The sequence below is a fragment of the Mesoplodon densirostris genome, chromosome 14 (genome assembly GCF_025265405.1).
Source record: "Mesoplodon densirostris isolate mMesDen1 chromosome 14, mMesDen1 primary haplotype, whole genome shotgun sequence".
NCBI classification, from domain to species: Eukaryota; Metazoa; Chordata; class Mammalia; order Artiodactyla; family Ziphiidae; genus Mesoplodon; species Mesoplodon densirostris.
Window position 1 is genome coordinate 34,596,659 of NC_082674.1, and position 24,556 is coordinate 34,621,214.

Consider the following 24,556-nt stretch of genomic DNA (forward strand, 5'->3'; position numbering starts at 1 on the left):
GAAACTTGCAAAACAATATGAATTAGAACCCATCTGTTTCTATGATTTTTTTTCATAATCTTTTATAATTGTGTCACCTACACAATTTAACAGCAGTTTTTTTAGTAGAATCCATTTTTATTGAGTCTTTCCAAAGCATTCAGCTTAGTTTACATAGAAATTATCATTCTCTTTCCTATGTACATTTTGTCCGTTTTCTTTGTATTTTATTAACTTAATCATTAAAATAACAAGTACAACTGGCATAAACAGGTTCGGGGGAGAAAACACAGTTGACTCTTGGTAAGTGTGAAACTCAGCTGGTGGAAGCAGAAGTATACAGAAGAAACAGGAGTTAAAGAATAACCTACAAAACATGAACATTTAGTGTTCCTTGGGCATCAGTATGCTTTACAGAGGTAAAGTGTCACTAATGCTCTGATTTGGGTAAATTGAAGTCAGTTAAGAGAGCTTCTACTGTCCTTCCAAATTTGCCAAGATGGCAAAATGCATTAGAGGCCAATTTGGTCCAAAGGGGCAATCTTCCTAGGATTTGTTGCCTTAGAATTATAATAAATTCTTTGCTGAAGATTTTAATCTTTACTGAAGATTTTTTTTAAAGAAATATTTTCATTATTGAATGAAAGCAGTATAAATTGTATTAGCTGTATGATTTAGGATTTTGAATTATATAATAGTAACCTTTTCCATCGTTTGATATATCTTTTTTATTTGTTTAAATATGTGTTGTTCCATGTTATACTTTATTTTACAGTGGTACAGAAAAAAAGAAAGAAAAACCACAAGGACAGAGAGAAAAAAAAGAGGACTCTCACTCTAATGATCAAAGTCCACAAATTCGAGCATCACCTTCTCCCCAGCCCTCTTCACAGCCTCTCCAAATACACAGACAAACTCAAGAAAGCAAGAATTCTACTCCCACCAAAAGGTTTTAACTGACCCCAAGTACAGAGCTAGGGAATGGTTGTAACGATACCTAAATTCTGTGACTTGAGAAAAAAATTGGCTATCCATGGATTCCAAGAGAAAAGCCTGATGGCTTTTTTCCCCCTACTTCTTTGTTGCTGTAATCTGTATTTTAACACATTGGGGAATGAAATTTTGAGGTCATATTTATCAGTTAAAACTGGAGGAAAAAAATTAAATTATAAACAATTTGATGAAAGGAAGGCAAAAGTAACCTACTCTAAAACCAAAACAACATTTTTATAGTAAAATTATAGAATATTTTAAAATTTATAGATAACTGCATAAATTTATAGCCATGGATAGAAAATTGCTGTATGTTGTTATTCTCACCATATTTTGGCATCATTACAACCTTCAGCTTGCAAGGGCCCTTCTCAACAAATGGCTCTTCATTGTGACTGCATCTCAGTTTCAGTTTTGGGTTTTGGGAGGATAAGTTCTTGCTTGAGTAGAGAATTGAATTCATTTCACCTAATCTTTTCTATGCTAAAGGCTTGCTTGAGGGCTTCTCTCTGTGTCTATAATAATTAATATTTTAAAGTTATGAGAAGGGGAGAAGGGAGAAACATTCTAACAATGTGTGTGAGCCTAAATTGGGGATCTAAACCTGCATGCTGGGAGTTCAACACTACAGCTGCCTTGTAATCAAATATTTAGACCAACTTAATGAAATTTCCCTGCTTTAGGGATGTTGATTCAAGCTTTATGATTAGGTATAGATGTATTTTATCATCATACTTCCTCTTGGAAATCTTAGGAAAATATAAACCATTCCCAGAACTGGCTAGGATTTTAATAAAAATAAATGACATCCATTCCTAAAAGATTTATAATATATTTTTATTTGATTAGCTTAATATTTTGCCTCAAATCTCTAATGGAAATTTGGGAAAACACAACACCCTTCACTTGATTGATGCATGTTTAACATTTTAAAAATGCTTTGTGTGTCTCATGCAGATTCTTATGCTATCTAAATGGTTTGTAATTCTTTTGCCTGGTCTGATGTGGAGTTTTTCTTGGATATAGCTTATTAATGTTTTGCAACTTTGGATTGTATGTGGTTAAAGGTGGCTTTTTTTATAATCAATCTCTTTAAGGTTCTGATTTGACTTGGCATCTTCTTTGTCCCAGATCTTTTTTTCAGCTTCTTAAGGTCTCTTGGAAATGTGCTTGCCATTCTCAATTGCTCTTTGGATATACTATTACAAGAAGTATTGAAGGCTGGATGAGTTGTAGGACAGTTAGCAGTACAGCCAAAAAATCATTTATAAGTTAAAAAATTTCAGTTATGAATATGTGGGAGCAGTTTTGATAATATAACATTCTTGTGTTAAATTGTTCTTACTTCATGGATAAAATTGACTCTAAAAGATATAAACAAGAGTTTTACTTTTAGTAAATTATTTAGAAATTGTCATTTGTACCATGTATAATTTAATTACATGAGGACATAAAAAATGAAAATAGCAGCCTTGTAATGATTTTGAATAAGTTTAGGTTTTTTAACAAATTCGTACAATTTCATAAATTCTGAGAGATACTAATTATTCAGATTTAAGCAAATGGGTTTTTTTTTAGATCAAGTAATATTTGTTCTAGTGAATCTTCTGAATAATAATGAAAATTAAAAAAGACTTGGTAATTGCCTTGTTTAACTCCTTGACTCATCCAGGCACAGAAACTTTCAACTAATCCTTCCTTCTCTTTTCTGGATTAGCTTTAAGAAAATGTTTATTACTGCTTTTATGTTCTAGTCAAACTGTCAATTGCTACCCTTAGAATTATTTTCTAAGAAACTAATATGTTTCTTCCAGCATAAAAAGACCACCAACAGCTGAAAAGTCACATAATTCATGGGAAAATTCAGACGATAGCCGTAATAAATTACTGAGGGCAGTTTCAACATCAAAATTAATATCAAAAGTTATAAAAAATGTAGACAAGTAAGTATTATACTTTAAGTTATATCTGAAAATTATTAATTCTTTGACTATGACATTTACATGTACAATTATATGCCACGTTTGAATCATTTCTAAAAATCTGTATTTATCTTTTTTCTTCTAAGTGCATATTTCCTTTTGTGTCTTTAAAAAAGGCTGTCTTCCTGTTAATGCTTCTGAACTTATAATAAATTTCAATAATCTTGTAAAATTTAAGCATTTTTCATAAATTCTTTCTATGCTTTTATTGTTTAAGTGATCCTAATGGAATATTCCTTCTTTTATGAAACAGTATATTAGTAGTTTAGACCAGTAAGAAACTTAAAAAAATACTGGTGCCTGAATTTCACATCTGGAGATTTATCTGGGGTGTGGCCTAGACATTGAATCTTTCGCAATTTCTTCAGGTGATTATAATGGTCAGCCAAATAAAATTATAAAATAAATGTCTTTGAATTCCTTTTGTAGGCATAAAGATGTCATCATCAACCAAGGTAAGTTAAAAGTCCTTTTTAAAAAATGTTTATCTTTTCTACATCAGTTAAATTTTTTCTTTTGATAAGAATATTGACTTACTTTCATTCAGTGTACTTTATTTATTAGCTTACAGTGATAAAAAAGAAGTGTGTTGTTATAGTCATTTAAGAAAATATCTAATTTTTATTGTAAGATATGTCATTTTTGTCTCAACCAGCAAAAATGTCAACCCGTGAAAAAAACAGCCAAGGTAAGAATAAGCTACACAGTTGGTCGCCTTCTTAGTTAATTTCTTCCTGGATCTCTTATTTGGCTTTTCATTTTTTATACTACCTGACTTTCCTCTTAATAAAGGAAATACAGTAATTTGAACTAGTGAATCCAACCACTTTTCTATTTCTCTGAGCTCTGAAGATTCAAGGTCAACAGTAGGAATAAAGGTATCATTACAAAGAGGTATAATACCAAGGGGAATTTCCCCCTTTTTTAAAAAAATAAAAGTAGTACTTAGAAAAGCCATTTAAAAGATTGATAAATTTTAACTCAATTTCCTGTCTTGCCAACTTCATTGCAAATAATCACTCATTTCTTGAAGCTAAGACTTAAGATACAATAAGTCTAGCAAATCCATTTCCTCTTAAATTTTTCTTTTATATTAATTGTAATTTCTGGCTACTTGCTGTTGTTGGCTTGTTCTGACCCAAAAAAGGAAAGAAGACTTTCTGTAAATGTGTATTTAATTTAATTGCAAAGTAGGAAAGATTTATACATCAGTTTTACATTCTCCTTCAATTGCCTGCAAATTTAATTGAAGCATGCTGTTCTAAATAAAAGCATGTCCTTCCCGTGCATGCTTTTTACAGCTCATTTCTATGTGTCATAGTTATCTTTATTTTCTGGGTTATTTATTATATTAACCATATACAATGTGGTTAAAATTTTTGTTAGAGATTTAACTTGATTTCTGTAGATTTTCACTTTTGATTCTGTTAAGAAAAGTATTTGCAATCTTCTTTGGATCATTTGTTTTTACATAGCAATTCTAAATAAAGCTGATTATTGCTGCTGTTCTCCTTCAGTTAGGTCTTACTTACTCCCTCTTTTATAATTTATAGTTAAGTATAGATTAAGTAATAGTTGAAATACCTTAAGGACAAATGAAATTTTATTTACAAAGACAATTCTTATTATGTGTCAAAACATTTTAAAAAGAGACAGATAGTGATACATAGTGGCAAGAGCAGTGAATGGAGAGTCTCTGTTTAGTGTTTGGCTCTACTGTATAACAACCTTGTGACCCAGGCAAAATGGCAACATCTCTGGGTAGTTTTCTAATCTGAGAATATAACTATAAAGCTTACTTCACAAGACTGCTGAAGGATGAAATAATATGTATGAAAGTACTTTAAAAACAGAAAACACTGTACCTATAAAAAGGTGCTCCTATTATTACATGTTTTGCCAAGAGCTTACATTTTATAAAAATCCTTAGAGGGTAAATGAGAAAGGGCTACCTTTCTCTTTGTCGTGCTGTGGTATGTCCTTTGGAAGGAAAAGGGATCTAACATGATTAGTATATAAGTGAGTGCTCTGTGTTGGTGACAGTTTTCAAAACCATTCAAATAGGCAGGTAAGTAAATGTATTTAAAAAGGAAGGGTTTTGCTAGAGAAGCCTCACTAAAGTAAGGAAGAAGGATGAAATGAAAAACTGGAAAAGTCAGTTAAATTCTGGTACAAGAATTGCTAGCTGAACAAGATTGTTCCAGATGTTGGAATTTTAAAATGTCAAATGTTGCTTGCATTAAGCCTTACTTGTGGAATTTGAGCCTGTTCCTTTGGCATTTTAATCAGCTATATTTATCATTAGAGTGTATCTTGAAGGAAAATTCTTGTGCCTCAGCCTGTTAGATAATTCAGGCCTGCCTGTGAGGCACCGCCTATGGAAAGAAGTAGATGGATTCTAGATGGTTTAGGAGATTACAGGTAGGGTACGAGAGGTAAGGAACGGGGGGAATCTATGAAGGCTAACTTGAAAGTAGATAAGAGGCATCTACTAAAATAAGGAACATTTGAGGAGGAGTAGATGTGTAGAAAAGAATAGTTTGGTTTTGGACAGTTACACTTGAGTTGTCTATAAATCTTAATTTACTTGTAGAGGTGTGTAACAAACAACGTAGTGTAGATGTTTAAACATGTGTCATTGAAGTCAAGACTGGTTTCACCATTTACTTAGCTTGTGACCATAAGCAGGTTAATTCACCTTCTTAAGTCTTTGTTTTCTCATCTGTAATTGAGACAATAATAAACTCTCAAAGGGTTATTATAAAAATTAAAGATAATAAACTGTTTAAACATAGTACCTGGCACATAGCACCAAATAAATTTTAGTTATTAATATAAGTGTGACAGTACTCAACCTTGTACTCAAATATGTGGAGTTAAGATGAAAAGATGACCATTAAATAGATGGTCTTCACTTGATGTAAGTTGTGGATAAATTTAAGTTTGGTATTCATTTTGCATAACATATTTCACAGCACATTTTCTTATACTTTAGGTATTAATCTAAAATATCTGTCATTAAAAAAATATCTGTCATTTTTGGACAGTCTTTTTAAAATGTGATTTATTCTTTAGCTCTTTTTTTTTTGACAGTGACAAGTGTGACTTGCTGTAAGTCATCTGCTTTGTTCTGGGAACAAGCCGATTTATATTTGGTACATATAAGTGAGTGGTAGCAGAGAAAACTTTACCTGAAATGACTGTGTCCTTCAGACACAGCAGAGTAGAAGAGCGTAAATCTGCATATTCTGATCAGCACTTAGACAGAAGGAAGGAAACCATGGTTGAAAGCAGTGGGAGGTGAAATGAGATGTACACAGGGCAATCTCCGATGCTAGATGTGGGGGGAAGGACATGTTACACCATGTCCTATAAAAAGAGGCTCTTACTGAATTAGATCCTTATCTACACTCAAATCCTTGAAACTTAAGCCCCTTTTCATTACTCTTCTTCCTAATTCTGTTGGATCCTCTCCCATCACAAGAGAAATAATATACTAGGTAAATTTTGTAATGAAATGAGTACAGCTCATAAGCTCATCCTTATAATCATTATCTAGTATATTACATTTTTAAAATAATGGAAAGTAAGTGTCACATGTCCTCATTTCTAGAGCAGAACCTGAATGTCTTCAAATTATTGCATATTAACTGTCCTTTTCAGGCTCGAGTAATCCTAAATCACTTTTCTCTTGTTACATCTTAAACTCGTTTAATTGTCTGGTCATGTTGAGAACCTGAATGATTCAGGTTCCTACTGGAGAGAAATCTGCTTAATTGAGGAAAAGAGAACTCCTCAGTCACCAAACCACACTTTTACTTCCTCTTATAGAGCTGCCTCACTGCTCTATGATTAAATTCATTCTTGCTTAACTACCAAACCAGTGCAGTAGTAGCTTAACTACAGGTGTATTTAGATAGAAGAACTATTACTGTAACATCTTAGAAAATTGAGAGGTGACTAATTCTTACTAGCTGCCTAGCTGTGTGTCCAAAATGGCTTCAGATGAAAAATACTTTAAAAGTCATTTTGAAATACATACTGTCTAAAATCCTTCAGTAGTTTGTTTTAGCCAAACAGTCATTCAAATAATCTAAAAATATACAATATAAACTCATTTACAAAATTGGAGAAAGAAAAAAAACTGAATAATCTTGTCATTTTAACAACTATTACAGTTCTAATGTGTTTCTTTATTGTTTCTTTATCAGATACACATTTTAAAAATTTTAAAGATTCATTCAACAAATATTTATTGAGTGTATTTTGTCAGGACCTGTCCCAGAAACTTGGGGATACAGCAGTTATATTGTCTGAACTCCATGGAACTTATATTCTACCTATAAGAAACAGACAGTAAATACTTAATATGTCAGTAGGTAATATATATTGGGAAAGAATAAGGAGAGTAGACAATTGCTATTTTATATAGAGTGGTTAGGGAAGACATCTCTGATAAAGTGACATTTGAGCCACCTGAATGAAGTGAGTGAACAATTTGGGTATCTGGAGAAAAAAATTTCATGAACAGAAAACTGGAAGTACAAAAGCCCTGAGGCAAGAGCTTTCTTGCTGTGTTAGGAGCAGCAAGGAGGTCCTTGATCATAGTGTGCACACAATTTTGTATTTGTTAACCATTACATTTATAAAATATAGATTCATTCTAAGCAACACAAGAGTCATTAGACACCTGACTTAGGAAAGAGAAGCAAAGTCGTTTAGTGGAAAGAGCATAAGAATAATAATAAGCATGAGACCTAGTTAGGGGTGAATCACAGAAGTTTAAAGAATCAGAATCCTGCAATGACTAAAATTATGAGTGTTGGTTGGGGAGAAACTAAAAATTTCATTTGCCAAAGGAAATTATGAAAAAAAAATAAAACATCCTTCATCTGATAATAAATTTTTCCCTATGACTCTTGAGACCTTGGACCTCAGTTTTCTTACATGTACTTAGGCTTAGACTAGACGTTGCCGAGAGTCTCTTTAATAACTTTTTGAAAGCTCTTTCTTGCAGCAAATAGAAAATGGAAGGCAGCCCCCATACCTTCACTAACTCATGTTTAATCTACCTTTAAAGAATTTGAATACAGGTGCTTTTGTTCAGTGTCTTGTATTGTTTTCTGACCTGTTGGCTCCAGGCATGTTCTGTCCTAAAACCTGATCACATCTGTGTAAACTGAGCATTGTATCTGAAAGAATAACTAAAATTTACCTGTAAGAATATAGGATAACAGTCCTACTGACACTGTCTGTATATTGTGTTACCTACTGAGAGGAAGTATATTGTCCCCTGCTGAGGGGGTGTACAGTTTGAAACAAACCAAAGAAGTCAAAAGCCCTTAATTGTGCTACAGATAGAATCTTTCCTTGCTGTTCCTGAGATGATATCCAAAACTTTGCAGTTCCAGAATTTAGAAAGAAGGGTGCTAGCTTTAAGTCTATTTTAAATGTTAATAAGCAGGAAGGGCAGGAAACCAAATACTGCACCTCCAAAAAAATATACTCACTTCTAAAATTTACCTATTGGCATATGTTAAATAGGATATATAATCATTACTTGGATCCCTAGGTCTGGGCTTTGTCCAGGTATTCTCTGTATTTAAAAGGAGACCAAAAAGGGGGAACCTCTTCTCTGTTGGAGATTTTTTTAAGCAGAGATCTGATGTCTGTTGGTGACAGTCTTATAGATTAAAATGTATTTAAAGGCTGTCCAATTTTTTTAGTATAAATTATCCCAACTTCTAAGAATATGTGTTCTTGACATCCTCTTTCCTTGTTTTCAGCTGAGAAAAAAGTCCCAAGTGCCCCCTTTGAACATGGAGAATATGACTTTTCATGAGAGTATGCTAGTCTTGTGCATATTTATTTTATTCCAGTTGAAGACTTTTCACCCGTACTGAATTTTCACAACTGTAGGCATAAGTTTTTTTTTAATCTAAACTAGAAAATACAATTAACTAGAAAATCTCCATTCCTTAAGCATGCCCGTTAACTGAGCTAGTATAGTTAGAATCCGCTCTTTCCAGAAACTGCAATTAGACTCCACAGTGTGTTGCTCACTGTATCAATTGTTTACTGTTTTCCTGAAGCACTTTGAAAAGAATTCTGAAACTTGAGATTAGTGTAGCAGAAATTAACTTTTTTTTTTTGGCCACACCATGCGGCATGTGGGATCTTAGCTCCCCGACCAGGGATCGAACCCATGCTCCCTGCATTGGGAGCATGGAGTCTTAACCACTGGACTGCCAGGGAAGTCCCTTTTTTTTTTTTTTTTTAAGAAATAAAACATTAAAGATAAAATCTCTCAATACTCTTTAATTAGAATTTCATATATAGGTTTTTATTGTTCCCCTTGGGCCTTTTGATTTTCTTTCTGCTATAGTTAATTGAGAAAGAGAGGGATAAATATTTCGATATCTGAAGTTTCTTTTTTTAATTTCTTATTTTTAAAAAATTAAATCCAACTTGGTGTATTCAGATAAAATGAAGAATTTTTTTCATTTAGTGTTTAAGATAATTCTTCCTGGGGATATAAATGAGTGATTTGAGGGACTCTGTAAAGTACAACCATGTTTTGCTTAGTTCAGAAATGTTTTCAGCAGTGTAGCAAATCTTTGAGAAGTTTTATGTGCCTTATATTGTTGGAATAGACGTATTTCCCATCTTTTACCAAAGAAAGCCATTTTCATGCAGTAAAATTAATTAAAATGCTTACGCAAACTCTCATGTCTGATATTTTCAAGTAATTTTATAACAATCACAGTTGTAAAAAAAAAAAACAAAACAGCAAAGAAAAATCTGATTAAAGGAGGTTTAGATTCAAGAAAGTTACTTAACTGCAAAATTACTTAACTGCAAATTGGCTTGTTACTGTAATTAGATAAGTGTTGACCAGCAGATACATAAGACTTGGTTATGTCTGTCTTGTAAGCTCCTAAGAGGCTAGGTTAACACATTTTACATCTTCATTGTGTACCCTCACCCCACCCCCATGTAATTAAGAATCCAATAAAATTTACCAGCTAGTAGAACTCTACCTATAGAACAACGAAAATTAAGGTAGCATTTTAGTATCTGGTCAGATTTTTCAGACCTGTGTTCTTGTCCGAGCCAGTAAAACTAACTACATAATATTTGGCAAGCACAATTAGGAATTTTTTAAATGAGCACAATAAGATTAGATTATATATCCTTCTAAATTCATGACTCCCTTTTTTTATTTTGGAGTCTACATTTATGATCTATTTTTACAGCTAGACCTTTGAAAAGGGGTGAAATTGAGACTTTATTATAGCACAAATCAATTTCCTTGTTCAAAATCCAAAGATCCTTACAGATTACATTGTTTCATTGGAATTTTTAAAATTATTACTCGAGTGTAACTGGATCATTAACTGGGATTTGAAATATTTTGTTTAAAAATAAATGAGTTTTAAGAAAAGATTTTAGCTTTCCTTAAATGGTCTTTGTCACTTTCTACCGTAAAATTGTGGACAGTATTTCTAGCATCTTGTTTACCAGCCTGTTCTGTAGCTCTGTGGTTTTGGGGAATGGAACTGGTAGTATCAGAGAAAAACCTCAAATTAAGTAAAGATTCTTAAATTTTCTGTTTGTTTGCTGGAATTAGGTAGCATCTCACAGCTAGCTACATTTTAGTTAAATATAAAATTCAAATTCAGTTGTAGGGGGAGCTCTTTAGTTCTAAAGATCGTAAAATGTAAAAATGAATTCCTAAAGTGAAAACCTTAGGAGAAAGATGCTTTAAATTGTAAGCATTCTAGAAGTTCAGAAGGCTTTCTACAAAGCAGTACCCATTACATAAACAAGTACAAGTCATAGTCCAGACCCTTGAAGCTCTGCTGTTGCCTTTGAAGGGCTTTTTTTTTTTTTTTTTTTTTTTTTTTTAAATCTCTAGGTGCAGAAATAGAGCAAGCTATTTAAAAGGAAAAAAAGCACAGGAGGAACCAATCTTGGAGCAGAGTATGCCTAGTACTAATTTTCTTCTACACTCTCCTTGAATTTTTCCTTTTGCTTTGTTATAATCTGTGAAAGATTAATAAATTTTGATAAGCATCTTTTAAACATATAATGTTAATAACCAGGTATTTATATCAGTATGAATTATTTCAGCAATACTGCTTTTCTCAGAACACCTGAGAATAACTATGCCAAAAAGTTTGGATTAGGGAATATAATGATCATTTTGCAATTTGAAGCACTTTGGAGGATAGGACAGCCCAGGGGAGGTGCTAAAGTAGAAGCACATGAGGAGACTGAAGGGGAAGGACTAAGAGGTGTGCAAGAAGGACATGGAAATACAGTATTTCAGATTTTTGCCTAGCATTCACTCTTCCGAAAGATAATAGAGCAGAAACATCTTCCTCTTCTGTTGCACTCTCTGATTTCCTGTTGTTGGGATCCAGAGCTCAAGCTAATACTATTTGGATTATAAGGAAGCTGTACTGTCAGGTAATTGGACTTATGTGGACTAGCCTAAAGATATCACAACTGTCTGAACAGTACTGTTCAATAGAAATATAATGTATAACACACATATAATTTTAAATGTTCTAGTAGCAACATTTTAAAAATAAAAAGACACAGGTAAGATTAAGTTTAGTATATTTAATGCAGTATATCCAGAATATCATTTCAATGTGTGATCAATATCAAAAAACATTAATGAGATGTTTTACTTTTTTTTCATACTAAATCTTCAAAATCTGTTTTGTATTTTACACTTACAGCGTGTCTCAGTTCACACTAGCTGCCTTCTAAGTGTTCTACTAGTGGCTATCATTTTGGATAGTACAGATCTAGAACATAGTTTAGAATGAAAATATTTCCCAACAGAACACAGTCTAGGAACTCATTTGACCTCTCTGAGCCTTGGTTTCCCCTTCTGTAAAAGTAGCCGTTTGAACTAGGTGAGCCCTTAAGATTTCTTCCAGTTCCAGCATTATATGTGTCTAGAGAAATGAACTAATAAAATTTATGGTATTTATGGTATCAACAATATCCCACAGAATTTTCCTTCCTTCCTTCCTTCCTTCCTTCCTTCCTTCCTTCCTTCCTTCCTTCCTTCCTTCCTCCCTCCCTCCCTCCCTCCCTCCCTCCCTCTCTCTCTCTCTCTCTCTCTCTCTCTCTCTCTTTCTCGCTTTCTCGCTTTCTCTCTTTCTACACCACGCAGCTTGTGGGATCTTAGTTCCCCGACCAGGGATTGAACCTGGGCCCCAGCAATGAAAGCACCAAGTCCTAACCACTGGACCGCCAGGGAATTCCCTGAATTTCTTCTTTTATAATTAAGCATTGATCAGATTCAATTAAGAATATTTTATTTGAGCATAAGCTAGTAAGTGGTAGAGCTGAGATTCAAACAAGGTCTGCGTTTATCACAAAGCTTGTGTTCTCTCCACTATATTATAGCCTCCCTCTCAGTCCCAGGAATTTTCACAATGTCAAAATAGGAGATAAAATGTTGAGATTAATTACATTTCAGGAAGCAGCAGCTTCACTGTTGAATACAGATAGCCCTATAGTGTGTTTACTAATTATTATGAGATAATTTAATCATTTCTTTCTCACATTCCTTTTCTGGACCACCAGACTTTATTAATGTATTAATTAATGTTACTGATCTCATACTCTTCTTTGACCAGTCCCATGGCCCATCTCTTCCCCTTGACTTTCATGCTGGTATACAGTGAGGACAGCCAGAAAGTAGCATTTGGGTAAAACAAATTGTTAAGTCATTCAACTATAAGATCAATAAGCCTGACAGCCTCAAGAAAAGGTTTGCAGTGAGAATTTGACTCAACAGTGATTGAGGAGGAAAGAGGTTCTTCTTCATCTATATATTTTACCTAATTTCCAAGGTAAAGACTCTTCTTAGGTTGCAAACTAGTGAGCTACATGCAGGCCAAAGGTGTGTTTTCACATGGTATTCTCCCTTTTTTGGCAAAGGAGTAAACGTTTAAAAATTGGGAGATTTCACAATAAATTATAGATTTTCTGTTTCTCTTGAAAAATGAGAAGATCTAGCAGCACTGGGCTCACATCTTTCCTGAGGATGATTAACTGCTGCCTTCCTGAGATGGGGCCTGGTGTATGCCAGTGCCCGAACCCCAACCGGTCATCCTGTTTTCTCCCACTGCTCTCATTTTGCATTTCCTGCTTGGGCCTGTAGATATTTGAACTTGTGACCCATGTACCTGTTAGAACCCTCAGAATTCTAACTTATTTGCTGCACTTGCTGTTCTGTGGACAGTCACTTTAAAGCTTATGAAGAGAGATTACGGTGTGTTAAATCAATTCCTAGACAGTGTTTAGAATGGTCATAAATCCTTCACAAAGGGAAGGGAATAAGTATTTGTCAAAGACCTTACACTTTACAGTGTGATATTTACTCAGTCATAATTCTGAATGGTAAGTAGTAGTATCATTTTATTTATTAGGAAAATGAGGCCAAAGTCACATAGCTAGGAAGGGGTAAAGCTGGGATTCAGATCCCAATCAGTCTTTTTCTCCAAAGCTCCTGCTCTTTCCACTGTAATGTGTTGCCTCCCTCTCAGTCTCAGGAATTGTTCCCAGTGTCTAGATTATATTCTGTGCGTCCAGCATGCATACTGCCACTTTATCGGCAGGAAAAGCATTTTCATCCTAACATACACTGCCATTTTTATATTAGAAAAGTTCACAGGCGCTAGATACATAGTTCCTTTGCTTATAGTTAGTTGCTTGTGCTGCTTGACAGTTGCTAAAGGAATCAATGCAGTATTCTGAGCTGTCTCTATTAGCAAAGGAGAGGGCTTTTTTTTTCTTTGATGCTGTCCCTAACCCATTCCCTTTGCTGGACATATAATCTCTTCTAACTGGCAATAGAAGCATCTATTAAATATTTTATTTTTTCCATTCAGAAAGCATTTATGCTGTACACCTCTGATCAATGATCTTGGAAGAAATTCCAAAGGACAGGATATTTCCTTTTAAGAATTCATATTCTTAGGGCTTCCCTGGTGGCGCAGCGGTTGAGAGTCCGCCTGCCGATGCAGGGGAAACGGGTTCGTGCCCCGGTCTGGGAAGATCCCACATTCCGCGGAGCGGCTGGGCCCGTGAGCCATGGCCGCTGGGCCTGTGCGTCCGGAGCCTGTGCTCCGCAACGGGAGAGGTCACAACAGTGAGAGGCCCACATACCACAAAAAAAAAAAAAAAAAAAGAATTCATATTCTTAAAAAAAAAACTAGAGGGAAAAGTATGTAACAAATTGACACCTATAAGAAAGTGAACTATACAAAAACTGACAAGGAGATACAGATAAAGATGATTGCTGAAGGGAAATAGTTACAGCTGATAACTAAATCATTTAGTTATCATCAGAGTCCAGCTATGCTACAACTCATCAGGAAGCAGAGCCCACTCTTAGATTCAGAAGTAATAGAGACATAACATCATGTGGTATTAAAACTATGGCGTGGGAGGTCTTAGCCTGTTCTTAGATCAAACCCTGAGGCCGAACACACTATGAGTAATAATAATAAAAATAACGTGAACTTCTAACCCATAACAAGCACAGTTTTAAAATCTGACTCTGAAGAAATAGTTACAGACATTCAGCAAATAATTTCTTTCCTTCTTCCATGGTTTGCATTACATAAGCTGTTGGATTATCTACTCTTCTCCTTAGTACCTTAGGTCATTATTAGAGGTCCTAAGGTTGTATCAGCCTCTGGTTGATGATCACATTTTCAGTCTGTTTTTAACATGATTTTCATATAACAGACAAGTTAGCAAATTCTAGACATTGCCTATGCTTTTGTACTCAGTCCCTTATTTTCTCCTTCCGTTTAGGTTCTTTTGTAAACATTTCACGACCACCATCAACATTTATTAAACCTGTCTGTATGTAGGTTGGGATGCTGGGGCTAGGGATCCCAACACAGCCTCATACACAGTCTCATTTGTTCACTTAAGTATTGTTTTGTTTTTAAGACATAAAACAGTCTCATCTGTTCACTTAAGTGTTGTTTTCATTTGTAAAAGGTGTACAATAAATATTGATTTGATTCTGGAGTTGTCTTTTTAACATTTTTAGTTTTAGACTGTTGCACATCTTACAAACAGCTATTGGTTTATATAAATAAAAGATGTTTTTGCTGCTAACTAGAACACTGTTTCCTAGTACTGTCTTTAAAATGTTAGTGTATTACAATTTAATTGCTTAGACTCAAGGCTGATTGTAGGCATGATTGTGAAGTAGGGGACCTCAGTCCTCTTTCCATCCAGCTCTGGTCACTGCCCTATGTAGCAGAGCGCTTAGTCTCTCTCCCCGTCCTGACTTAGGAGGGTGTCTGACTTCACTCCTCGTGGTATATTCTGAGGCCATGTTTTGTATGCCATTAAACGTCAGTAGGTTGATCAGGTAGTGTGGTGGACATGGTTGTTGTCTACTCTGATAATCTTTTTTCAGTTGTCAGAGAAACTGCCATCACAAAGTTATTTTCTTTTCATTTCTGTACCTCAACTTTCCTGGCCATCTTGTTGAAATGTGTCAACTTACAGATAAATTATATTTTAATTATGAAAATAGTTATTCTTACTTAAGGAAATGACCAATGTTTTTTTTCCTACAATGTTTTGGACTAGGTCTTTATACAAAAGCAATCATGTATAATGAGACTAGAATTCTGAAGTAGCTATTTTTTATCTGTCTTTGTTGTATCACATTAATAATACACTTTTCTATGAATATTCAGCAAATACATCTGTCTTAATTTTTTTCTTGTGTCTTAACAGAAGGAGAATATGTTAAAATGTTTATGCGAGGTCGACCAATTACAATGTTCATTCCTTCTGATGTTGACAACTATGATGACATCAGAACAGAGCTGCCTCCTGAGAAGCTCAAACTGGAGTGGGTGTATCCTTTTCTGTTGTGACAGCAAATTTGTTTGCTTTGTCTTTAGTTTAAGAAAAATTAGTTTACTTGACCTCTATCAAAATTGTCTTTATGCCAAAAAAAGTAAATGTAATAAACATAGCAACCACTTGAGAAAGTAAAGAGATGTCATCTCTAATCCTTTCACATATTACATGTATTTTGCTATTAGCAGTTTAAAACCACCAAAATTAATATTTTCAGATAGGGTAAGCAATATCCTACGAACGTCGAGGCAGGTGCTTGTGGTGTGGTAGAAGAGGCATCAGATTAGAATTGGAAGCCTAGTGTTTGAGTCTTGGCCCTGCCACTTATCCCTAATGAACCTTACTTCCTTCACTTATAAAAAGATGTTAATAATCCCTATCTCACAGGTCCATTGTAAGAATTAAGTAAGAAAACATCAGTTAAGCATTTTGTAAGCTGTGAAATAATGTGAATTATTTTATTAAGAGCTCAAATTAGCAAGGTGGATTCTAATTTGAGAATTAACTTCTTCACCACCAGACTTTTAAAAAAATGAGTATATAAAACAAAGTGCTCCTTATTTCACTTAGAAAGTCTCATTTCTCTTAGACCCTCTAAGAAACTCTCAGTGAAGCAGAAGGAGCTAATAGTTTGAACTCTGCTTTCTGCCTTCATTCTCCTACATCCTCCTCCCCGACCCCTTGAATCAGTCCCTCCTTTTGGCAGAAATTAGCTTGAGAAAACTCACCAATCCTGTTATTCTGTACAACTTCTTAGTGGACACTCTGCCTATACCAGACTGTGCCTGGCTATCTCTTTTTCATCATTTAGGTCAAGCGTAAGTGTCACTTTTTCAGATAGCCCTTCTTGTGATCTGTCTCTTTTTCTTTCTCCATTTAAATGAGATACTCCTTTTATGCTTTTTCCTAGCATCCTGTTATTTTTCTTTCCACAATTTCTAATGATATATTTGGTGTTAATTTTTGTCGTCTTGCAAAGCATAAACTCTAGAGACATAGGCCCACATTTGTTTTGTTCAGATGTGTGTGTTCAGCTCTGTGCCTGACACATATTAGGAGCACAACATGTATTTGTTTGTTGAATGAGGAAACTAAGATTTAAGCATATTAAAAGTTCTTGGGGTTCCACGAGGGCTAATGGCAGGATATGAGTTTTCTAGTTCCATTCCAGTCCTCTTTTCCTATACCTTCCTGATTCCCCTAAGTGTCCATGAAAAAATTGTTTATTTAAACTTTGAAAATTATGTTTATTAAAAACCTTGACTCTTTTAAGATATGGTTATCGAGGAAAGGACTGTCGAGCTAATGTTTACCTTCTTCCTACCGGGGAAATCGTTTATTTCATAGCATCAGTAGTAGTACTATTTAATTATGAGGAGAGAACTCAACGACACTACCTGGGTCATACAGACTGTGTGAAATGGTTGGTATCGTTTAACATTTGTTCATTTTTTAATTTCATGCTCTTATTTTTTAAATCTGGATTTTTATTGGAAGTGATTTCCTATGGAAAACTCAGAACTTAAGGATATTATGGGCATTCTGTAGATAATTTCAGAAAGAAAAAAAGACTTACAGGCCTGCAGAATGGTTGGTGTGATATCCACTGCAATAAAACATATCATCCGTAAATCTCAATTGGGACCCCTTCTTCTTTCCCACCTCTTTTATGGTCTTTTTCTTCTGGCCTATAACATCAAATATATGTGGGGCATTCTAGACTTTTACATACTTCTGAGAGTGATTATTGGTTACTAAATATTTCTTGAGGATTTATTTTATGTAGGTAAATTATGAACTTGATGCTTTTGCGGGGAGAGGGAAATCATGGCTGAATAAGGATTAAAGTATCCCATAGGGTGTCAAACTGTAAAAAAGTGAGAACTCCTTTTATATACTTGGCATGTTTTTAAAGTACTCAATTAATTGTACTACTTCTTAGTTAACTTTAATTATCTATTGCTTAAATTCATTATTTTCCAACATTTAAAATCTTCTATGTCTGTACTACTCTGGCAACTATATCTTTATCTAGAAAAAAATTACTCGAGGGCTTTCCTGGTGGCACAGTGGTTGAGAGTCCGCCTGCTGATGCAGGGGACACGAGTTCGTGCCCCGGTCCGGGAAGATCCCACATGCCGCGGAGCGGCTGGGCCCGTGAGCCATGGCCGCTGAGCCTGCGCGTCCGGAGCCTGTGCTCCGCAACAGGAGAGGCCACAACAGTGAGAGGCCCGTGTACCGCCAAAAAAAAAAAAAATTACTCTAATATATATTAGACTTAAAATATTATATACATATTGTTAAACTTTTAGAGATGATTAAAATATTGCCTTTATCACTAGAAGAATAGTATGTATACAGAATTACTTATTACAACAACATTTGTGATAGAAAAGATTGGAAACAGCCTAAATATCTTTTAGCTGGGGACTAGTAACATTGTGGTGTACCTATAGGTTACCATGCAGCTATAAAGAAAGAATAAGGTTGGATGGACTTAGAGATTATCTTACTGAGTGAAGTAAGTCAGCAAGAGAAAGACAAATACCATATGATATCACTTATATATGGAATCTAAAATACAACACAAATGAACATACGTACGAAACAGAAACAGACTCACAGACATAGAGAACAGACTTGGGGTTGCCAAGGGGAAGATGGGGTTGGGGAGGAAAGGACTGGGAGTTTGGGATTAGCACACGCAAGCTATTATATAGAGAATGGATAAACAACAAAGTCCTATTGTATAGCACAGGGAATTATTCAATATCCTGTGATAAACTATAATGGAAACGAATATGAAAAAGAGTATATATATGTATAACTGAATCACTTTGCTCTGCAGCAGAAATTAACACATTGCAAATCAACTATACTCCAATAAAAGTTTTTTAAAAAAGAAAGAATGAGGAAGGTCTTTGTGTATTAATATGGAAAGATCCCTAAGATATACTCCTAAGTATAAAATTTAAAAAATGAGAAAATGTGTGTGTAGTGTTCTACCATTTGTGTAAAAAGGAGGTGGAAGGTAAATATTTATGTTGGCTTCCACATATGTAAAATTTTTCCAGAATTATTAATAAAAAGAAACTGATTACAGTGATTACCTGGGGTTGCAGGGAGTAGGGATAATAGCGAGGTAGATGAGATTTTAGCAGAATTTCAATGTGTATTTTTATAGCTTTTGATATTTGAACCATGCATATATATTACCTAATCCAGCAATTTCACTTTTTAAAATGTGTTTTAAAAGATTGGGTTTTTTTGTATTTAAATTCTTTCCACGACTTTTATTTATTTTTTATTATTTTTTTATTGGAGTATAGTCGTTTTCCAATGTTGTGTTAGTTTCTGCTGTACAGCAAAGTGAATCAGCTATACGTATACATATATCCCCTCTTTTTTGGATTTTAATATGGCAAAATGTTAATGTTAGGGTTTTAATTACTTTTAATATAAATGACCACAATAAAGTATGTGAACTATTTAATAAGTAAGAGGAAATAGAATTAAAGAAACATTGATAAACTCTAGCCTCCTTAGTAATAAAAGAAAATAAAGTGATACCATTGGACTTCCCTGGTGGTGCAGTGGTTAAGAATTCACCTGCCAATGCAGGGGACACAGGTTCGATCCCTGGTCCAGGAAGATCCCACATGCTGCAGAGCAACTAAGCCTGTGCGCCATAACTACTGAGCCTGAGCTCTAGAGCCCACGAGCCACAACTGCTGAGCCCGTGTGCCACAACTACTGAAGCCCACATGCTCTAGGACCCACGTGCCGCAACTACTGAGCCCGTGTGCTGCAACTACTGAAACCCGTGCTCCGCAACAAGAGAAGCCACCACAATGAGAAGCCTGCATACTGCAACAAAGAGTAGCCCCCGCTCACCACAACTAGAGAAAGCCCACGTGCAGCAAGAAAGACCCAGAGCAGCCAAAAAAAAAAAAAAAAAAAATTGATACCATTTATACCAGTCAAATTATCAAGGCATTTAAAAAGGTATAATTCTTAATATGGGGAAGTTTTAGTGACACTTTTAAAACATTTTTATTTATGCCAATTTAAATTGATACTACTCTTCCGGAAAGTACTGAGCAATACATACCAACAACAAAAAAGTTACATTCTCAGTTGTGCTTACCCCTTGGTTGCAAGATGTAGAAGAATTCTAGGTATGGATGTGAAGACATCCTTTTAAAAATCTTGCTCATCACTCATATGTTTAGCATGAGAAATGTGGGCATATATTTTGCAGTATTTTCAATTTGTACCTAAAAGTTTCTTGCCCAAAGTTGGCAGGCGGATTCTTAACCACTGCTCCACCAGGGAAGCCCATGCTTATGTTTTAATAAAGTAATATTACACAATACAATATTTCATCTTCACTGTAATAAAACCATGTGAATATTTATTCCTAGGTGCAGGACTAGAAAGGAACTTGAACAAATGAGAACAGTTTAATTTATCATGACACAATTATGAGTAAATATTTTCTTCAGATTTAGTGTTCTAATAATTTGTTCAGTTTAACAAGGAAGTAGTACAGCTGAAAACTTAGAAAAATCCTTTAGATAATTGATGTTTATTTGATTTGCTAAAGTAAATAAATGGGTCATGTTGAGATTTTTTTAATGATTAAAAACTATTTGTTTGAAAAATGTTAATTGGCATATTTCTGCTGTTTTATGTCTTTCCTGTATTTAAAATTGTTGTTAATACTGCTTTTTAGCCTTGCTATACATCCTGACAAAATTAGGATTGCAACTGGACAGATAGCTGGAGTGGATAAGGATGGAAGGGTGAGTGGCACAGTTTTATGCATTCTGTACCTAGTGATATTGATATTAGAATGGAATTGATTATAATTTTAATCATAACTCATTTATTTTATTCTCTTAAAATTTAACTATTAGGGGATTTCTAGTATAAGCAGGGGAAAAAATATTAGGATGTAATAACATTCCAAAAAAACAAAAGAGGGTCAAAGTAAAAAATTTTTTTCAAAAAAAAATAAGTGTTCTCCCTAAGGAAACTATTTACTTGTAAAAATGGGAGAACTGATAAGCTTGTTAAAAAAATTTTTTTAAACATAGAATAATTTATCAATGTTTCCCTAAATTGATGAATCCCTTGGTTTTATATATGACTAGAAATTATAACACTTAAAATTTTTCAGTTATTATTCAGTACTGTTAAATTGGCTTACATAACAAATCCCTTATTTGTAAGGATCAACAGTGAATATTAATGATGACTGATTAGCATGTATATGACTACTCATGACTTTTTCTGACTTAAAGTTTCTTTAAAGAAAAAGGTGTTAGAGGGGTTATATTGGATGACTTTTAAGACCCCTTGCAGTTGTAAATTCTATTTAAGGACTGTTTGCTTAGCAATTTATTGGACACTGATTCTTTTAAAAAGTATTATTTTCTCAGGAATGAAAGTAATGCTAAAAGGAGGATTTCCAGAGCAAATTTGCTGGTGTTAGAATCCTGACTCCACCTTTTAACAGCTGGATAACTATAGACAAGTTATTATCTCCATTTCAATTTCCTCATCTGTTAAATGGTGGTTATAATAAATAGCACCTAACCCATAGGTCTGTGAGAATTAAATGAATTAATAGATGTAATATACTTAGAATAGTATATAACACATAGTAAATACTCAAGTCATTTGCTGCTACTGTTATCACGTTTGTTATTTCCTTATTTTCATGGTATGAGAAGAAAATACCTGCTCAAGATTCTTTGGGGGCATATGTAAACTGTTCTTGTGGGAGTGGTATTTATTTTCATCTACCTAAATACTAGTTGTCTTGCTGTCTTGTGTTTTTCCCCTTGTTTCTGCAGCCCCTGCAACCCCATGTCAGAGTGTGGGATTCAGTTAGTCTATCTACACTGCAAATTATTGGACTTGGAACTTTTGAGCGTGGAGTAGGATGCCTGGATTTTTCAAAAGCAGTAAGTATTTAAGGGAGTTTGCCAGCTGCACAAAGACACAGAAAAGAAGTTAAGCTCAGTTTTGATGGTGTCTGTGTTCATAGAAAGTGATAATTGAATTGAAAAATTAGATGTTAGCTATTGCTTAACAATGGCCAGCATTTTAACCTAAGTGCTAAAGTACTTTGGTTTAGATAGGATCTAGGATATTTTGCTTAATTATACTTTGTTCTGCCCTGAAATAGAATTCTAATGTAATAGCAGGAAATGGTTAAAGGAATGCATACATAGCATAGTAAAACTGAAACAAGCAATAAGATATGCTTTTGCTTCAGCTTGAATCATGGAGATCTATTTTATTTAGAAAATGTACAGGCATGAAACTTGGCCAGTTCTGCCACAAGTATTGTCTTTTCTTAATGTCATATTGGAGTAAAGGAAACAATCAGACCTTTGTGTTCACTAAAATCATGAATTATTTTGGTTCTGAATTGATAACAGCATGATTTTTTAAATTAATTTATTTATGTATGTATTTAATTTTGGCTGCGTTGGGTCTTTGTTGCTGCGTGCGGGCTTTCTTTAGTGGCAACGAGCGGGGGCTACTCTTCCTTGCGGTGTGCGGGCTTCTCATTGCGGTGACTTCTCGTTGCAGAGCACAGGCTCTAGGCACTCAGGCTTCAGTAGTTGTGGCTCGTGGGCTGTAGAGCACAGGCTCAGTAGTGGTGGCGCACGGGCTCAGTTGCTTTGCGGCATGTGGGATCCTCCCGGACCAGGACTCGAACCCGTGTCCCCTGCACTGGCAGGCGGATTGTTAACCACTGCGCTACCAGGGAAGCCCCAACAGCATGATTTTACATTTAAGTTTAAAATTCAGTGTCTAGCAATCTTACCTAAGCCTTGAGACTTTATTTTGTGAAAATAAAACAAGATGTTGCTCATTTAAACATTCTATTTATTCTTGAATTATATGTAATTATTATAGAGTATACAGGAAAACTTCTTTATTTTAGGATCATAATTTTTAATTTCAATTACAAATATACCTCCAGATTTTATTGGGCCTCATTCATGCTTTAGGATATATTTATGTATTCATATTATCTCTTCAGTTCCTAACTGTCAGCAGCTATATTCTGGATTATGGGTGTTTTGTGGGACATGGAGGAGCAAGGGACATTTTTAGAGCAGAAAGATCAGTTTGGGTGGATATAGGAACTTTACTAGCTTGCAGGCACTGACCGTCAAGGAGTATAATAAGTCAGGAATTGGGAGAAAGGCATTTAGAAAAGGAGATCAGAGGACAGAAAGGAAATACTTTTACCACCTTTTTTACCCCCCAAAATTTCTGTAGCAGGAACAGTTGTCATCTTGTTGATACCACTGTTACAGTGTTAGGACTGTCTTGGATTGCCTCACACTCTGACTTTTCCTCATTTAGGTAATCATTCCAATACAGGATAAAAGAAAGATAAAGAGGAAAGTAAGCTCTGCACTTCCTCGGTACCTCTCACTTATCACCACAATATTTCTTTGTTCCATAGACATCATAAGGCATATACTACAAATGCTACTAGAAAAAAAATAATCTTTTAGTATCATCCACAGTTCTTTTTCTTAAACTGGGAGGCATTAGTTATGTTTTTATCTTGTTTATTCATGTTAATGTAAATCAGGTATATCATGGAAAACAAATTGGCAAACTTTAAAGTAGCCATTAATTTTAGTTTGTTCTATCAAGCTACCAAAATTTAGGAGCAAAGTTATAAAATTATATACATTTCACATCTACCTCAAAGGAATATACTTTAAATGCAGTCAGACTACTTTAAAGCAGAAAATACTTTAAGATGCAGAAGGGACTAGGATATCCTCCAAATTAATTATTTGCTATCTCTGAATAATAAAAGTGGCTAGATAGCAAGTGGAGATCAACCTAGGGAAAAAAATTAGAAATGGAAAAACAATTTTTTAAGACTTTTTATTATATTTCTGAAGAAAATACAGTCTTAGTAAATAGTATATTCATTATATTTCAAGGAACCATGAGCTTAAAGGATTTTGGATTATCTTAAACTTGGCAATTTTAATAATATTTTATTTCTTTTTAGAAAGTCAGCCTTATCTGAAAATTTTTAAATGCCTATTTAAATTGACTTTTCTTTAGGATTCAGGTGTTCATTTATGTGTTATCGATGACTCCAACGAGCATATGCTTACTGTATGGGATTGGCAGAAGAAATCAAAAGGAGCAGAAATAAAGGTAAAAACATTTAAATTGGGTACTGTCTTTTAGAATACATTATTTGTTTTGTAAATCCTTGGAAGTATATTGCATATCCTTAGGTTTCAAGAAAGCACCGGCTGGCCAAATTCATCAAATTTATTGATTTGTCATTATTCTTATGGTAGTCAGTTTTAAGATAGAGTAGTCAAGCAGCTTCAACCACTTTCAGTGATATTTCAGACACATTGTACTACTGAAATGCCAAAGTAGTTGGATGTGTAATCTCAAAGTTAAGACTGTATACTCTACTTGGCTTCTTCTTCTTTAACAAAATATGTTATTTTTTTCAATCTTTAAATATTAAAAAATCTAAAGGAAAAATTCAACCTTTGGAATATGGCTGACATAACTGAAAAGCATATGTAATGATAAGTTTTTTGGTTTTAATTATGTTTATGGGATTATTAAATAAAATGCTACAGCCTTTATAGTTGCTATAG

The 24,556-nt window shown here is 34.3% G+C and overlaps 1 protein-coding gene across 4 annotated transcripts in view; it reads left to right on the plus strand.

Annotated features, from left to right (window-relative positions):
• The window catches only part of EML4 (EMAP like 4), a 164,069-nt gene that overhangs the window by 95,948 nt on the left and 43,565 nt on the right, over nucleotides 1-24,556 (plus strand). For 3 of the 4 annotated variants that reach the window (XM_060117844.1, XM_060117845.1, XM_060117842.1), the window contains exons 4-12: nucleotides 755-928; nucleotides 2,787-2,915; nucleotides 3,384-3,409; nucleotides 3,610-3,642; nucleotides 15,750-15,873; nucleotides 17,152-17,301; nucleotides 20,614-20,683; nucleotides 21,740-21,850; nucleotides 23,997-24,092. In XM_060117844.1, coding sequence (XP_059973827.1) covers nucleotides 755-928; nucleotides 2,787-2,915; nucleotides 3,384-3,409; nucleotides 3,610-3,642; nucleotides 15,750-15,873; nucleotides 17,152-17,301; nucleotides 20,614-20,683; nucleotides 21,740-21,850; nucleotides 23,997-24,092 — 913 coding nt within the window. The remainder of the gene's footprint in view (nucleotides 1-754; nucleotides 929-2,786; nucleotides 2,916-3,383; nucleotides 3,410-3,609; nucleotides 3,643-15,749; nucleotides 15,874-17,151; nucleotides 17,302-20,613; nucleotides 20,684-21,739; nucleotides 21,851-23,996; nucleotides 24,093-24,556) is intronic. The other variant, XM_060117843.1, reaches the window with a different exon arrangement.